The following is an 18,787-nucleotide window of genomic DNA, read 5'->3' on the forward strand; positions in this document are numbered from 1 at the left end:
CCATGGTGTCATTTCGTTCATCGACATGTCAGGGAATATTCTGCTACACATTGAACATATACCAGATAGTCAAGGGCAGTTTTAACCACAAATGTTGTTCAAAGTTAAATGTTTCTATTTTTATAATATTTACCATTTTCTGAAGTTCTGATCATCAATTCATTACCCATTCCCTCCAGTGAAATTTAAGCTCCCTCTGGCCAACTGCCCTTCGCGCTCTATACAGCAGTCATACCCTTCGGCTCTTTGAAGGGATCCAGTGTACACTCATTGACTGCACAAAGTTGAGGGATACTACCTGTGCTTATGACACACTGCATCTGTGAGCATTTTCCTAAGGTAGGTGTGCCTTCCATTTGAGATGTCAGGATTTTCAGATAGATATTCAGTGAGTTATGAATGCTTAGATACGACCTCTTAAGTGTTTTCATAAGAATTATTCTAGAAAGCATTTTTTATGAATAAAATTAACATAAATTATGTCTCTTATGTGAGACAATTTGGTGGAGAGCAATAATTTCATCTTACTATCAACTCCAAGGCTGTAGTGATTTTTTTGAAGACTTACAGATCTAAACTTTCCTTTTGACCTCAATGAGCGCATAGTGCACGCATATCAGGCAAGTCAGAACTGATGCTAAGATTCACTTGAAGTGGTATTTATAGAAAGTAGTTAACATGTAAATATCATCAGGTCGCTGTCCTCCTTTCTTAGCTACTATTTAGGCTGATCGTAAGTTTCAGGATTGAGGGCTGGTCTTCTTTCTCCCTGCTGGTTCCTCGCTTTAGTGACCTCTCAGCTCTCAAGTGAACCCAAGCAGATCTGAGATGGTGAGTCACGGAATCTGTCAGGTTTCCTAACGAGCTGGGTCCAGTCCCACAGGGATCTCAAGCGAAGAGCTAAGCTGAGAAAATGTGATTTCTCCGCAAACCACAGTAGGATTCAGAAAAGGGGAATTAAAATGCAAATTCTAAGCATGGCCACAGTCACAGGAAGGAAGAAAGGAAAACACAGTTTTAATGTGAATAAATAAGGTTTCTCCTCTGATCTGTGGCAGTTCTAAAATGATTATATATCTCTGGCAACATGGAGGTTGAATTTTTTCTATTGTTTAATATCCAAATTTCCTAACTACCACATGTTCAAAGAAAAACAAGTAGATAGAGTTTTAAAAATATTATGTATATATGTGTGTGTATGCACATATGTGTATATATATGTATATATATATAAAAAATCGGGTACTTTAGAGAGACACATACTGATCTATGGAGGACTTCTAAGAAAATGGGGGGCTGGGAATGCAGCTCAGTCAGAGGCAGAGCATCTGCTTCCCCCGTAAAGGCTTGGGGTTCAGACGACAACACAGGAGAAAAATAGGCTATGTGGGGCCAGTGAGGCCTGAGTCCTCTGTGGGACATGGAGTCACCAACACCTGTAACCCTGTAACCTAACATTGCCTTTCCCTGGCTGCATTTTGGAGCAAGCCCACCACAGCTGGGCAAAATATCTTTGTTTTTTGAGGATCAGGTCTCAAGAGCAACCACAGTCAGAGCCTATGTGTCATTTCCCTCCGCTCCAAACATTCGTGAATATTCTTTCCAAGCAACAGAATTCCATGGCAGAAACACGTTTGGTATTATATTTTCTATAGTAACACATTTACCCAGGACCCACGGTAATATCATCCACTCCACGATGGTTGGTGGTGGACCTTGTCTGTTCAAGTCTGACCTGTCGATGTGCTGAGAGGCCAGCAGCAGCAGGAACAAAAAGGTCAAATAGGAGGCAGTGTGGCAGATAAACTTGATAAATGGCTTTCTGATGAACAGTCCAAGTGGGCTTTTAGGAGCTATCAGGTAGCACACGGAGAAGACGGGGAAAAGCAGTCCTATTATGAAACACGTCACCATCTTCACGGCCCAGTGTCTTCTCCTCCAGCCGGGGAACTCGTCGTACCAGCGGGAGGCGAGCAGCTGCTGGCAGTTGGGCTGGGCAACGAACTAGGAGGAAAGGACAAGGAAAATTCAGTCCCTGTGAGAGGTAGTGACCTCAGTGCATCAGGAAGAACGCAGACTTCGTCTTTATCCTTTAACATACAGTTTCCGGGAAAGATAATGACAACCTTCTACGTTTTCCCTAGTTCATATTTAAATGAAATATAAATAAGTCATATATTCTTTGGTAAAGCAGTCTTAGAATTCAAAGACACAAGCTGCAGCTCACTTGATATTACAGTAAAACAATCCAGCACTGAGTCATGCTGAGAAAGGTCATAAGGAACACCTTGCGCGCTGCGTGTCAACTTAAGAGAAGTCAAAACAGGGTACCTGCACTTGGAGTGAATACCAAGGGAAGGCATAAGGACACACACAGTGTCCTGGTTTTATCCTCGCTGCTGTGATAAGACACTGACCACAGAAGCAGTCTGGGGAGGAGGTGATTTATTTAGTTTACAGCTTAGAGTCCATTATGTAGGGAAGCCAAGGCAGAAATCTGGAGGCGGTGACTCAAGCAGAGACCACTGAGGAACGCTATTTATTGGCTTGCTCATCTGTCTTTCTTACAATGTCTACGGACCCCCTGCCCAGAGATGGTTCGCATAGCAGGCTGGGTCCACCTACATACGATGTGGGATGTCCTTCTGTATATGTGTTGTTTGTATTTGTTACTGAATAAGGCTGTCTTGGCCAATGGCTTAGCAGAGTACAGTCAAGCATGAAATTTGAACAGAGATCTACAGAGAGTGGGTGGATTCAAGGGGATGCCATGTAGCTGCCAAAGGAGAGAGCTTTGCTGGAACCTTAGTGGTAAGCCACAGCCTCGCGGTGATACACAGATTAATAATAAGGGGTTAATTTAAGATGTAAGAGTTAGCTAGAAACATGCCTAAGCTATTGGCCAAACAGTGTCGTAATCAATATAGCTTCTGTGTGATTACTTGAGTCTGGGTGGCTGGGAAATGAATGAGCAGTCTCTTACTACATACATCAATTAGCAATCTAGAAAATGCCCCGCAGACATTTCCACAGACCAACCTGATGGAGGCAATTCTTCATTTGACATTTCCTCTTCCCAGATTTGTGTCAAGTCCACACACACACACACACACACAACAACAACAACAACAACAACAACAACAACAACAAACTATCCAAGAGATAAAGGATATACTACATAAAAAAATATGGCCAGATAGTTAAGAAGACTCTCGGGGCAGGATGCAGTTTTGTCGCTGTTGTTTGAGTCGGGGTCTCTCTAGTGGCTCTGGCCACCCTAGGATGCCTGGCTGCCAGAGGTAATCTTGAGCAGCTCTATTCTGGGGACTCGGGATCAAAAGTGTCCCTGGCTGGGATTCTTCAATGACTCGCATCTTGTTCTGCTTGGGCTGTGGCTCTATCCCTTCCCACTGGGTGGGGAGGAGACTTTGTATGTGTGTGTGGGGGGGGGTGGTAATCAGTCACACTTCCTAGATAAGTCACTAGGTGGGTATCCTAGCACCCTCAGGAAAAAGGGGACCAAAGGTGACAAGTCTTTCCTGTCCAGTGCCCTTATGAGGAAAGCTTGACCCTGACCCCTTAACCTTGGTGCTAAAGGTTGTGAGAGGATGAGGTGGGCAAGCTGGGAGGCCACCGGCTTAGGGTGCATGGGCCAGCACTCAGGCACCCTGCACCTAGACACGAAGGACGTGAAATTCATTTGTTAACACCACAACTTCTTGGTTATTTATCATTACTTACGCATGGTTTTCATTTTACTTCTTCATTTAATATTTTCCATCATAAACGTGTATGGATTTTGTTATCATAAAAGCAAATATATATTTAATTGGGTTGAGTTAAGAGGCAAATAAGTATAAAATATTACAAAACAGTCAATGAAAGCCATCATAGCTGAATTTAGTAGAATCACTGAACACTCGATCATATACACCAGTTATCACGTACAAGCTATTTCACAAACACTTTACCCCAGTAACATGCTTCAGATGTAGTGTAGCTACTGTGTTCCCCTTTTAAATTAGGAGGCGGGAAAGCTATAAGCAGTATCTATAATTAGACAACGCTTCAGACCAAGAGACAGTGTTTAAATACACTGTCCAGATTCTCTACCACAAGTGTCTTCACTGCGGCTGACACCTCAGCATCACGGGAATGGGGAGGAAGTTAATCTTCCGGGTGCAGTGGTCAGGGACGCCTTTCTGAGAGAAGAAAGTTGTCCACGGCAAGACATGGCAGGGGGAACAGCCTACACTGGTGTGTAAAGTGTACCGCGTGTTTGAGAAATGGCTGTGAAGTTCTGAGGCAGACATTTTTAGCTTCCTTGAGAAGGACTCTGTAGGCATCACAACTAGTTTGCATATACAGAAAGCTAGACACCCTTCGGAGTTCTTTCCACCCTTCCCCACAGTCTTCAGTTTTCTTCTTCAGCTCTTTGCTGTAAGGATCTCCTGTAGGTGAGATTTAACCCCACCTCTTTATTGCCGGTAAGCAAGCAAACAATCTCTGGGTGACCAGAAACGATGCTTCCCTGAGAACAAAAAGAACATTAGGCCAAGCTCTGGGAATCCTGCAGAAAAGAGGGAGGATGGATTGTAGGAGCCAGAGGGGTCAAGGACATCACAAGAAAACCCACAGAATCAACTGACTTGGGCTCATGGGAACTCAGAGAGACTGATCCAACAATGAGTGTGCGTGCATGGGACTGACCTGAGCCCTCTGCATACATGTAACAATTGTGTAGGTTGGTGTTCTTGTGGGTCTCCTAACAATGAGAGCAGGGGTTGTGTCTAACTCTTTTGCCTGCTTTTAGGGTTCTACTCATTACTGGATCACCTTGCCGAGCCTTAACACAAGGGGAGGTACTTAGTCTTACTGCAACTTAATACACTATGTTTTGTGGATTACCAAAACAGGGGTGGAGCAGATTGTGGGAGTGCACAGAGAAGAGGTTGGGGGGAAACAGGGGTAGAGGAGGAAGGGAAACAACGTTCCAGATGTAAAATAGATTTAATTTAAAAAGAAGAGCGATTCAGCACCAGGTATTCAGTCATGCTGATTAGATGAACAATAGTTGGTCTTCTCATCCAGCACACTTATTAATCAATACATACAGTGGGCAGAGCGACATGAAACAAATCCGAATTTTATGATCACGGGCTGAGTAAATACAGATAAAAAGAGACTTTGCCTCCAGGCTGGGGTGAGGAGGGTGTTGTGTTTTCATGGCGAGTAATTTAAGTGACTTTAAGGTGCTGTAGAAAGCAATGCTTAAATTTACATCAAGGAGACTTCCTTCCTTCCTTCCTTCCTTCTTTCTTTCCTTCCTTCCTTCCTTCCTTCCTTCCTTCCTTCCTTCCTTCCTTCCTTCCTTCCTTCTTCTTTTTTTAAATCTGTTTTTGTTGCTGTTGTTTTTGCTGACCAAGGCCAGACTTTCAAAGCTTAAAGCAGATTTCTGTTGTGTCCGTTGCATCTGTAGAGTTCTCACCAAGAACACGATGAACTCTTAAGAAACTCTATTCCTTCTAGAGCCCCACTTGCTCCCCATGATCCTTCCCGCATAAACAAATAGTGTAAAGTTTATTTCATTTCCCATGACAAAATATTCTTGAAGAATTAGAATTTAGCACAGGCTAAAAGATTCTTTTGGCTTAAATTTTTTTTTAAAAAAAGATTTGTTTGTTTTATTTATGTGTGTTTTGTTTGCATGTATGTATGTGGACTCTGTGTGTGTTTGGTGACCACAGAGGCCAGCAGAGGTTATCTGATCCCCTAAGAGCTGGAGCTACTGATGCCCTTGAATGCTGGGTCACCTACAAGCACAAAAAGTTCTCTTAACTACTGAGCTCTCTCTCCAGTCTGTTTAAAATTTTTTTTTTTGGTGGCAACATGTTATTGGTTTATTTTTGAGATTGTAATTTTTTTATTACTTTAAAAAAATACCAATCCAAATTCCCACTTCCTCCCCTCCTCCCCTTCCCCCCCACTCCCTCCACACCCCCCACGGCCCTCCAATCTTAAGAGAGGGCAAGGCATCCTGCCCTGTGGAAAGTCCAAGGCCCTCCTCACTACATCTAGGTTGAGCAAGGTATACATCCAAAGAGAATAGAACCCCCAAAAGCCAGTACATGCAGTAGAGACAAATCCCAGTGCCACTGTCATTGGCCAGACGGTCTGCCCCAACTGTCAATCACATTCAGAGGGATTAGTTTGATTTCATGACCGTTCATTCCCAGTCCAGTTGGAGTTGGTGAGCTCCCATTAGCCCAGTGCATTGTCTCAGTGGGTGAACCCCTCATGGTCTTGACCTCCTTGCTTATAATCTCACTCCTTCCACTCTTCAAATGGACCTTGGGAGCTCAGTCCAGTACTCCGATGTAGGTCTCTGCCTCTGTTTCCATCTGTTGTTGGATGAAGGTTCTATGGTGACATTTAAGATAATCATCAGTCTGACAACAGGGCAAGGCCAGTTCGGGCACCCTTTTCTCTATTGCTTAGGGTCTTAGCTGAGATCATCCTTGTGGATTCCTAGGAATTTTTCTAGGAATTTTTCTCACTAACTCCAAAAAGGCACCTGGAAATTGGAAGCAGACAAGATGGCCTGACAAAATTTGGGAGCATGGGGTTGGGGGATAGAGGGAAGGGGAGAAGGGAATGAGGAGGGGAGAAGGGGAGGGTTGGGGAGAGCTTGAGGGAATGGGATAGTTGAGATGGAGGAAGGACAGATATGAGAGCAAGGAAAGAGATATCTTGATTGAGGGAGCCTGTTTAAAAACTTCTTAAGAGGGCACACTGAACCCAGTGAAGATGAATAAAGCATGACTATCAATGGCTATGATCTCATCAACAGTCTTCACATATGAATAGCCCAATGGAGAGAGTAAGTATACAATAACACATTTACACACTCAAGAAAAGGGAACAAAAGGTATTGAGATGGGCCAACACAGTCTAAATGAAGTTAAGGACTCACAACTCTTCTGCTCCTCATCCAAGTTTCATGAGAGGGTAGGGAATATCATCTTTGTCTTGGCTCACCATTTTAGAATTTTCAGACCACCATCAGTTGGCCACCTTCACTTCATTTTGATGGCAAGATTATCTGCCAAGGCGGAAGAGAATGAATGTCCCATCTTCCCCTTCGCTTCCCTAAGAGGTATAGATCAGGGACAATCCATTGATACCCTGAGGATCCCCTTCCAACAGAAACATGCTAGGGGCCAAATCTTAAACACATGGGCCCTTAGTCAAGCTATAATGTTCACTGGAGATTTATTTTTTATTTTATGTGTATGCCTACATGCATGTAAGTGCACACCACATGTATACTTGATATGTGCAGAAGCCAGAAGAGTGTATTAGGTCCCCTAGAGCTGGAGTTACAGACAATTGTGAGCTTCCATGTGGGTGCTGGGACTAAGTAAGACATAACCCATTCCAGGAACTGGAAGTTTTACGTGGGGGCATAAAATGTCTAGCTGGCACACTGTCTCCCCTATTTTGTTGGTGACTCCATTCATACATTTTTTCATGGGCATATAAGTTAGGAAGCTTCTATAGTTGTAGGTTTCCACATTGCTCTTCCAAAGGCCCATAATGTTGCTGCCCCTCCACACATTCCCTCCTCTACCCTCCACCCGCCCTATTCGGCCCCTTGTTTTACTTTTTCCTTCATCTCTCTATAACACTCAATTCTAATTGTCTTACTGGACGATCCTCTAGTCCCCTCTGCTCCTTCAGTAAGTACCTAACTTTTGTGGATGTTTGGATTGTAGCATACCTATCAAAAGCTGAACGTTAACATCCATATACATTTAAGGAAAAACATATAATATTTGTCTTTTGTGTTCAGGGCTCTACATTGAATTACAGCGGATTTGCTCATCGGTGTTCACTGCTGCTCTGTTCATAATAACTCATAGCTCTTATAGATAGCCTAGATGTCCAGAAACAAAAGAATGAATAATTAAAATGTAGTACATTTACATAATGGAATATTATTTAGCTGTCAAGAAAATGAAATTATGAAATTTGCAAGTAAAATGGAAGGAGCTAGAAAAACAACCATCAGGAGTAGGGTAACTGAGAACCTAAGAGATATGGATTATAGGACTTTTTGTAATAAAAAACTTCTAATTCCTAAGGTAGATGACCTCATTCACTTCTCCAACACCCCCCCCCCCACCCCCGGTCTTTGGTTTCTTCCTTCCTTCTTACCTCCCTTACTTCTTCTCTGGGTCTTTTTCTACCTCTTGTCAATGTGCTCAGATTTTTCCAGTTCCTTCTGAAGGACTCTTTCAGAGAACTGACAACTCTCATTGACTAAGATGCCATTTCATCCAGGGAAGCCCCAGTCCCGGACCCCTTAACACCGCTCACAGGAAGCTCGGGGCCTGCAGCCTGGGCTCCAGACACAAACCACCAGCCTCTGCACCCTTCTGGTCCGGGAGAAAGGGGATTTTCACCACAGGTCCTTGCTTCTGCCTCTAGACAACCCCTATAGGAAGAGGCCTGCCAGCACCTCTCCAGCCATTGCTAACATTCATAAGGAAACACTATAAACATTCAGATTTACAATGGTTCCATACGTTTACAAAAGAGGCACTGACAATTACTTTTAAATTCCTCATCATTTGCATTCAATAACCTTTAAGACATTTCCAAAGCTCGATCTTGAGTATTTATAGAACTACTGAAACACAGGATTCTAATCACGGAAGACACTGAACATGACTGAATCTACTAGTCTTGTTTTTACAAATAAACTGTGATCCAACGTGAATAAATTATAAACAGCCACACAAATACTAAAATCCCAAAGCATAAAGAAAAATGATGAGAAAAAAATAAAATTGGAAAGTATATTTTAAAAAGTACTTAAATCGACTGAACAATCGCCTAATGCCTAGAAGGGAATTGAAACAGTCACTGCAGGTAATGCAAGCTGAGAGGAAGCCGACAATGAGTAAAACACTATAAACGTTCTGGCCTGATGTGGTTGATTCAGTAGTTACTCTTCCTTAATATTTTCAGCTTTGCCTTATATATTTGTTTCTAGCTTAAGAACTTGTACCTAAAATTTACACTAGAGCCACACTCTCAAAAAGAGCAAAATGTGGTACATTCTAGAGACAACCATCCTGCCTGGCTTGAGCATTCCTATTTCATTTTGTTTTTACAAAACTGCATTTTATAATCCTGATAACAGGGGATCAGGGCTCTCTGGACACAGAGCGCTCCCAGGAACCATGGTGTCCATACCTGAAAAAAAAAAAAAAAACCCTTTCAGTTCTATCAGCCATTTACAACCCTTCAAAGCTGCCCGTGACCTTCAATTCTGGCTGTTTTCAGAGGGACTTCCAGTTCCTGATGAAGTCAGTTCCTCTAGTCTGCTGTCTGCCTGAACACATTCAGATCTGCTACTGGCTTAATCTATTCACTTCATTAATCAAAGCCCCATGTCCCCTGCTGCTTCCTGATGTGATAAAAGTCAGCACTCACTGTCTATCAGACGCTGGCTAGGTAACCGGGAGTGGAAGCGACCACAGTCTCCCGGAACTAGTCAGTCCATTTCTGGGAACTCGTCATATGCTGAAGGTGGGTGGTGCTGTCGATAACCTCGTCCAGCCTTCTGAAACAGGGGGGTCCACGAAGCAGGGGAGGCAGGGTAGATGGTGCTCAATGGAAATTGATCACCGGAAATAAAGGGCAGCAAGTTAAGCCTGGAACAGCAGGCAGGATTTTGACAGATGCAAGCTGACCGGTGACTATACCTTGGCTTCTGCTTAGAAAAGACTGTACTGAAAATTGGTGAGGTGAAATCCACGGGCTAGGCTGTGATTTACTGTGGATTTAGCAGAGGTAAAGTAGAAAGGGACGCTGTCGCCATCTCTTAGCATCTATGTGGAAATATTGCTTCAGGAAACTCCCGAGTCCATGTCCTTGCTATTTTCAGGGTGGGCTGAGACTGGTGACACTAGCATTACCTGGGAACAAGTCAGTGATGCAGGGTATCGGACCCAACTTTAGACTCAGTGAGCAACAGTATGCATTGTACGACTCCTGTGACTGCTGTTTGTAAACACTGGATTAATGTGCTTTATGCCCAATGAAGCTATTTATAGTTCTAGTGTAAAGAATAAATAGTTAAAGACTAGCTAGAATTCGTTGCAAATATCCATTCTAGTGATTATAAAAATATCAGGTCATGACCACTGACACACACACACACACACACACACACACACAGAGAGAGAGAGAGAGAGAGAGAGAGAGAATTTTATCAGCAAATTTTAATTAAGATGTCATAAAAAGGTAATTAGTAAAAAAGGAGTTCTATGAGAAAAATAACATCCATAATAATAGTAGTAACTCAAGAATGAGGAAGTGTTCATAAAAAAACTAGTTTTCAAATACCTAGTTTTCAGTAGCTTTCTTCAAATTAAAATAAAACAAAAAATAAACGAATCTTTTATCAGATCCGAGAAGACAATGAAAAGAATCTTAAGACTGATCAGAAAGACTAACTGAGAAGCCTGAGAGCCGGTCCTCTGCTGCTAGCAAGGAGAACTTTGCGAGCTGTCTAGCTGGCCATCAGGCTGTCTAATCACTGTCCGTCAGCACGCACGATACACTAGACTTTCAGAACAGGATTCAAGGATGTCCAAGCCCTTGGATACCATGTCCGTGTCAGTGAGGGAGAGCCAAACTCTCACTAATCGTGTTAGTCCGACAAGCACAAGATTGCATTTCCTAAAATACTTTGGTCTATGTTCAAAATTGGTTTAGAAGGTGATCTGCAATGACCGGGAATGGTAACAGGAGGCTGGAAACGCCAGGCAGTCTTAAAAAGAAGGGCGGTGATGGCTCAACACTGAATACATTAAACTATTGAACTTGATATGGGCATGGTCATTTGTGCCTGCAAGCCCAGCACTCAGGAATCTGAAACGGGAAAACCGAGAGTTTGAGGTTAGCCTGGTCTGCGCAGTGAGACACTGTCTCAACACGCAAACAAACAAAAACTAAAGAAACAAATCAGTTGAACCTAGACAACAAAGCCAGCTAAGTGGCCAGAAACTATCATCCCTAGATAATGACAGCCCTTTGAAAAACCACAAAGGGAACTAGCTGGTACAATCTCCACACCTGCTCGCCATTACCCATCTGAAAGCCTAAGTAAATGATTGAAATAATTTGTGACAATGGCAGCTATTTTTAGAATACTACCTAAAATTTTCTTAAAATGAATAGACACGGGGAAGAGGGAATTTATTAGCTATTGATGGGATCCTGCCTGGGTGTTTCTTCATGTGTTGAATAACTCAGGATAGTAGTACGGGGGGAAATAGAGTGAGGTGTGGCTCACAGCCAAGTATTCAGGATTGATTCTTCAATCACAGTCTCCGAAGAGCAAACCAGAGCTTCTGCACAGAGACGGGCATATCAGAAAGGGTATTTTAATCTCCATGAAAGGAAAGACTGGATAGTGATTCTGTCTCCTTCAGGGCAAGAATCCAGAGCAGATATGAGCGGATGAGCGTTCAAGTTAACGGTTCTTAGTAGACAAAGGGCTTAGTCAGTGTTCTGTTCACTGCCCTGCATGATTCCACATAACAGCCTATTTCTTTTTAAAACTTTATTTTAAAAAAAGTGGAAATAAAAAAAATCACACACCGCAATTAAACAGATGGATAACTATGCACTTCAGTGAACCTCTGTGCAGTTGGAGCGGTCATCCACAATGGAAACTGTGTAGCTTCACAGCAGAGTTTGCACTTCATTATCTGATACATTTTATTCACTTACCCACCACCAAGAAAACGAGAAAGGCAGGGCAGGGTTAGAGGTAGAAAACCAATTGGCTTTCTATCTTTCAGAACTCACGACCGTCCCTTAAAGTCAGTCCTTCCTCATCTCCTACTATTTAGCCTTGCTTGTTCTCTTTCCACGTAACACACTGTACCCATGTGCACATTGGTTTTCACTTCCACATACATCACTGGCTAGATGCTGCAGCTGAGGAAGAACATGCAAGTTTTTTCTTCTGAGATTGTGTGACCTCAGTTAACATTATACACTCCAAGTCCAACCATTTTTCTGCAGATTTTTATGATTACATTTTTCTTTAGAGCAGAATAACATTCATATATAAAAATGTGTGTATATATACAAATACATCGCACACATATACGTGTGTATGTGTCTTGTTACCCATTCATCTGTTGATTGACAACTAGGTTGATTCCAATTCTTTGCTATAGTGAATAAAGCACCAGTGAACACAGGCAGTGCAAAAAATCTCTGTTAGAATACTGAGTTGTCTTGGTATATGCCCAGAGTGAAATAGCTGGGTCAAATAGTATACTTCCTATACCTAGGAGGATGAAATTACATAAGCCTTTGGAAAGCAGAGGACCAATTCCACTCTTTCTAGCCACAATTAAAGTCATTTCCACGGTGTAAAAATCCCTTTCTGCCGATCTAAACATTTCAGGAAAACAGACGACGTGTATTTGAAATGTATACACTGAGCTCATAAGCAGACATTTGAGACAGGGTCTCTCTAGGTATCCCTGGCTAGTCTAGAACTTGATATGTAGACCAGGCTGGTCTTGAACTCACAGATATCTACCTATTTCTAGGGCCTGAAAGCTGAGATTAAAGGCATGCACCACCACACCGTGCCTCAACAGACACTAACTTTCATCTTTGGATCAAACTAAGATCAGCTGGAAGACAGCCCCAAGAAACCACTGTTCTTATCAGGCAGGCCTGCAGGCACAGCTGTGGAGGGTGCCTTGATTGTCCTAGTCTATGTGGGAAGGACATGACTGGCACTGGAATCTTTTGGCAGGGGCCCATATAAAAGGACATTGCAGAAGGCAAATTATTCACTTTTATATAGGCTTGGTCTTCACTTCTGCTGGGTGGGGGGGTCCATTTACTCTGCTGCTGCCACTGTTGATTCCTTCCTGAGTATTAGGGACAGACCTGAATATTTCAGCCAGGTGGTAGTGGCCCGTATATTTAATCCCAGCACTTGGGAGGCAGAGTCAGCCAAATCTCTGAATCTGAGACTGACTTGATCTACAGAGTGGGTTCCAGGAGAGCCCGGACTACAAAGAGAAATGCTGTCTTGAAAAAAAAATGCAAAAACAATAAAAGAAAGAAAGAAGAGGGGGGGAGGGAGGCACAGAGGGAAGAAAGAAAGGAAGGAAGGAAAGAAGGAAGGAAGGAAAGAAGGAAGGAAGGAAAGAAGGAAGGAAGGAAGGAAGGAAGGAAGGAAGGAAGGAAGGAAGGAAGGAAGATAAACTTTCTTCTAATATAAACTGAAGACCAGGAATCTTCTAAGGTCTTGGCACCAGATTGGAACTAGGAAGCTACCCTGTCTCCTGAATTGAGCAACTACTGGGTTCTTGGATTCTTCAGTGTGAGACAACCATTTTTGGATGACTCTGGTTGGGTAAGGCAATCTAGTAAATCTAACTTTTAATATACATTTGTGCTGTCTGTTCTGTTCGTCTAGAGGACCCGGACTAACACATTCTGTGATGTTTCTCCCTTCACTGAATTCCTGGCTGTTGACAATGCATAGCTTTGAAGACAACCGTGGCCATCCTGGGAAAAACAATAACTGAAATCCTTTATTACACTACTAAGTTGTCTGCTACTGAAGTTGGAATCAAACCCTCTAGCTTGCAACACAGATGAAATAATGTGTTTTGCAGACAGCAGGGTTCACAGAGTTACTGGCACCTAGAGCGGTCTGTCTGCTCTCACTAGAACAGTCACAAAGGGGACAGACATATGGACAAAACTGTACATAATGATGAGGGTGGCTCCTCTCCACATCCCTTGCAGGAGGCAGAGAATGAGGGGCAGTGTGTTTTTAGAGGAGACAGTGCTTTGTCTTCACTGTTCAGTCTCTCTCCTGACTGTCACCAATGCCGGCAGTCTCAGCATCTGCACTAAACCCCAGTCCTTGCCAGTGCATCTCTCCATCCTCCTGCAGTAGCAATTGCTGGAGAGGCAGAGACAGGCAGACTCCTGAGGTTTGCTGGCCAGTTAGCCTCTCACCTAAATAGCAGACACTAGACCAATGAGACAATCTCATCTCAAAAAAACCAAACAAAACAGAAAACAGATTCTCACTGGGATTGTTAACTACAGGCTTGACACTGTTTTTTGTTTTTGTTTTTGTTTTTGTTTTTTGATTCTTTTTGGTTTCTTTATAATGATCCAAATCACGCTCCTAAAAACGATCAATGCATCATTTCCTCTCACTTAATCTTTTCAGGACTTCCGTTTGAAATGAACACAAACTCCGCTTGTTCAAGCCCTAGCTGGCACAGCTTTCTTCAGGGCATCCCAAGGCAATAATTGTCTGCCGTGCAAAGACATCGCTGAGCCTGTGGCATTAGTTCTTGGCAGCTTAGACCATCAGGACCTGCAGCTGAGGATTGGAGGTAGGGAAAAGAACTTCACTGATAACTCTGACTATGGATACTAGTAAATTTGTTGTTATAACATTTGCATACATCATTGTATCATTTTCAGCTCTATGTGATATTGTTACAATGAACCTTCTTGTTGTATAGTTTTTGAGAATGTTGTCTTATAAAGGGCCATACATTGGGCAGCTGAAATGACTCACAATTTTTTTTCCTGGTTCTGGAGGCTCACAGCCTAATATCTAGGTGCTGATGAGAGCAATCTTCCCCTTGCCTCTTCCCGCTGTCTGCTACATGTCTGTCAATTCTTGGCATTCCTTGGCATGCAGGGACCTCATTCCAGTCTCTGCCTGTGTCATCACAATACAGTGATGCCTGGGTGCCTCACTTTGCACCAACTACCATGTCATATAAGGAAAGCAATCGTAGCCACACAGGAGCAAGGAGCCCAGTGACCTCATCTTCCGACGTCTCATGTAGACCAATCCTGTATCCAAATAAGGATGTGTTCTTTAGCACTAGGGCTAAGTTGCTAAAATACCAAGATGTGACATTCATAATCATACATTTTCTGATAGTTGCCTAATACATAGCTTTGACATGATAGGTTACATTGCAGCTACTAGTTCACATGCTCCCAATAAATATCAACTCCATGAAGCATTTTAAAACTCCAATAACTCTATGAAACACTGTCAATTAACTGTCACTAATAACTTAAATCCACATTCTTTTAAACCCAGGTATATACATATACATATACATATATGAGTGTTTTGTCTGCATGTATACATGTGTACCACATGAGTGCAGTGCCCATGGAGGCCAGTAGAGGGCGTCAGATCCCCTGGAACTGGAGTTACAGATGGATGTAAGCCACCATGTGTGTGCTTGGAACATAATGTACACACACACACACACACACACACACATTGTAAGAGCAGTCAGTTCTCTTAACCACTGACCAATCACTCCAGTCTCTAAAATCTCATCTTTTAATAAATTGAGTGAACCCGATTTTTCTCTTCTTTTTGATGTTGAATCCCTTCCCCTTTCCTGTCTCTGTTGCTTTCTGTTTTATTATTCTGAGATAACCTTTGATAATAAATGTTCAGGCTAACACAGTTAGAAATTTAAAGCTACCCCATGTCATCCCCCAGCTGTGGGTCAATCTTCCTAAGGGTTGTCAGGAGAGTGACCTATTCTAACTGACATAAAACGTTACATTATTTACACAGGTGAAGTATTAACCAATCAGTTCTTTATCATGTGAGTTAGGGCTACCATGCAATGGAATTGGGGAAAAAATTCTATTTTGGTCGTTTGAAATGAGGGGTGTGGAACATTAATCTGGTCCAGCACTGTGCCTTTTTAACTAAAAGACCTCCAAGGACACACACAGAAACTGTGTATTGGGTTTTATCCCATAGGAGATGGGGCAGTTTCATGAGGAGCTGCCAATTTAAGCAAAGCCTCCACGGATCCCGCTTTGCCTGGTTGGATGAGGCTTTTAAGCTTAAATTACCAGCAAGCTTTTTTTTTCTTGAAAAAATTATTACTTAAACATCACAGACATCCAAAATTCAACACAATTCACAATTTAGATTATGTTCCATCATGTTGCTTATCTAAGTGTGCAAATTACATTGGTTACCTCTAAACTATCCATGCAGATGAGACAGGAGCCATCAACTCTTCTCCTTCCTCATACAACATCAAGCAGTGTCTCTGTGAAGCTAAACTTTCCCTCAGCTACGTATCATTCAAGCTAAACACAATAGCCAAAAAGCAGGCAACACCCAAACTGGGTGCAAGGTTTGCTCGGGCATTACCAGAAGACACACAGGAAAAGATGGTTAGCCATGAGATGTAGAGTCCGTGCTACTATGTGTACTACGGTCCTGTAGCGCCTGTACTATATGTACTACGATACTATGCCTGTAGCATACTGCCTGCACTACTGGAAGGTTTGCGAGCAGGTTCGTGAGTAGGGCAAGGGGCTGGAGATTGAAACACAAACACACACACACACACACACACACACACACACACACACACACAGAGAGAGAGAGACATGGGTCATCCTTGAATTCCCCAAGAATGCCCCTTTATTGTGTTCAGGGGCAGCTTATATAGGGCTCTGGCCACGCCCCAGCTCTCGGGATATTTCAGTTGCAGACCCATCAGAACCCAATCCCCTGCCATCAGGGTCTTGTGCTCAGAGCAGCTGCAGGCTGCTCAGAGCAGAGGAAAACAAGCTGTTTACAGCAAATTCGGGGTCTGGTGGCCTGCAGTCCCCAACAATGAGACCCCAGCAATATGCAATGCTAATGGAATGGACTGTAGTAGAGAATGACAAATGTCACCCATAGGCTCTGGCATTTGAACACTTGGTCTCCACTTGGTTGTATCTGGGCAGCTATAGGAGGTGTGGCCTTTGCTGGAGGAAGTACACCATTGGGAGCAGGCACTAAGGTTTCAATAGCCTAGTGCCAGTCCCTGTCTCTGTCTCTCTCGGTCCTCCTTCATCCCTTTTCCTCTCTCTCTCTCCCCTCTCTCTGCTTTATACTCCTCCTTGAGATGTGAGCCCTGCCAGCTGCCTGCTGCCGGCTGCCATTGTTTCCACTATTATGAACGCGAATCCTCTGAAACCACAAGCCAAAATAAACTCTTCCAAAAGAGTTTATTATAGAAATAAATAGTCTAGATCATGATGGTTTATCACAGGAACAAAAAGGCAAGTGATACACAGATTAGCTATATGTGTAGGAGGATTTGATGGAATCAAACTACAATTTTCATATACTGTCCATCAAATATAAATTGTTAGCAACCTTGGAAAATAGTGAAGAGTCTTAATTTTTAACTAAATATGTATTACTGATAATGAAGTTGTTCTAACCCTCACCATATAGCCTCAGAAAAATGAAGAGTGTGCCCACACAAACAGCTGCATAAAGACATGATTGTTTGATTTTTTTTCTACTTTACAGTAGAACAACTGAGCGTCCATTAACCCATGAAAAGGAGAACAAAGGTTCACGAATGTCAGATTGCTCTTCAACAAAAAGAGGGAAATGTTATAATTGACTATTATTGGATCTTAAAAATAGTTATGCTGGCTGTGTATGCTGGCACAAGGCTTTAATCTCAGCACTCGGGGGAAAGGGGTGGCAAAGGCAAGGGGAGTTCTGTGGTTCAAAGGCAGCTCACTCTACACCGTGAGTTCTAGGCCAGCTATGGCTATATAGCGAGACTCTGTCTCTAAAAACCAGTTATGCCGAATGACAGAACGGAGGAGCTCAAAGCAACGAATGCTGTACAACCCTAATCATAAACACTTTAGACAATGCAAACTAACCTGGAACAACTGAAATCAGATCTTCGGGTGCTTGAGGGGCAGTGCAATTAATAAAGAACAAAAGGAGGCTTGCGAGAAAGGTGGATATGTTCGCGCTGAACCATAACAATGTTCTTGTGATGTTTGCACACATCCCAAAACTTACCAAATGTTCAACTCACATATGTGCACTTTGTCAGTTGCCAATTTTCCTGTGATACTAAGCTATTAAAAATAAGCCTGCCCCTATCTGCTGGGGCCATGGGTACCTTGAGGACAACTGGTCTCTTCTGTTGTGCTGGTTAGGTCTTTGTCAACTGGACACAAGCTAGGGTCATCAGGAAAGAGGGGACTGGCCTGTGGGGCATTTTCTTGGGTTAACGATTAGTGTGAGATAGCCCACTGGGCAGTTGGTCCCAGGTTATATAAAATGCAAGCTGAGCAAACCATGTTGAAGAAGTCAGTAAGCCGATTGATTCCTCCACAGCCTCTGCACCAACTCCCGTCTTGACTTCTACTTCCCTGACTTCCCTCAGCTGGAAGTTGAAAGAAAAAATCCTCCCTGACTTGCTTTTGGTGACGGTGTTTCTCACAGCCATAGAAAGCGAACAAGGGCTCTCAGCAAAGCAGCCTCTTCATGGTCTTCTGTTTTCATCTCTTTGTTTCACTCAATACACACTCCAGTTCGTCTCACCCTGAGATAATTACATAATTTGACATCAGGCATTACTTAAGATCTAACTTCAAAAAATTAGTTATTTCACACCTAACCCTATGATCTTCTAAATTCTCTAACCCTCCTGATGGCGCCTTAGCAGACCATACTAAAGCATTCTTTCCTCTCTCCTATTGCTTAACATAAACAGACCTATGCACACATAATGGAAGATATAATTAGAAAGACAAACGATGAATAAATAACCTTTTCTTTAATATAAAAGTATCAACTATGTCAATGCACTGAGACGAAAAGAGCGATATTGGAATTTTATGC

The 18,787-nt window shown here is 42.8% G+C and overlaps 1 protein-coding gene across 3 annotated transcripts in view; it reads right to left on the reverse strand.

Annotated features, from left to right (window-relative positions):
- Trpc4 (transient receptor potential cation channel subfamily C member 4) overlaps positions 1–18,787 on the reverse strand; it is a 163,097-nt gene that overhangs the window by 45,831 nt on the left and 98,479 nt on the right. For 2 of the 3 annotated variants that reach the window (XM_048424747.3, XM_048424746.3), the window contains exon 4: positions 1,668–2,004. In XM_048424747.3, the coding sequence (XP_048280704.1) occupies positions 1,668–2,004 (337 nt within the window). Of the gene's footprint in view, positions 1–1,667; positions 2,005–18,787 lie in introns of those variants that run through there. The other variant, XM_048424748.3, reaches the window with a different exon arrangement.

The sequence above is a fragment of the Myodes glareolus genome, chromosome 20 (assembly GCF_982192425.1).
Source record: "Myodes glareolus chromosome 20, mMyoGla1.1, whole genome shotgun sequence".
Classification (NCBI taxonomy): domain Eukaryota; kingdom Metazoa; phylum Chordata; class Mammalia; order Rodentia; family Cricetidae; genus Myodes; species Myodes glareolus.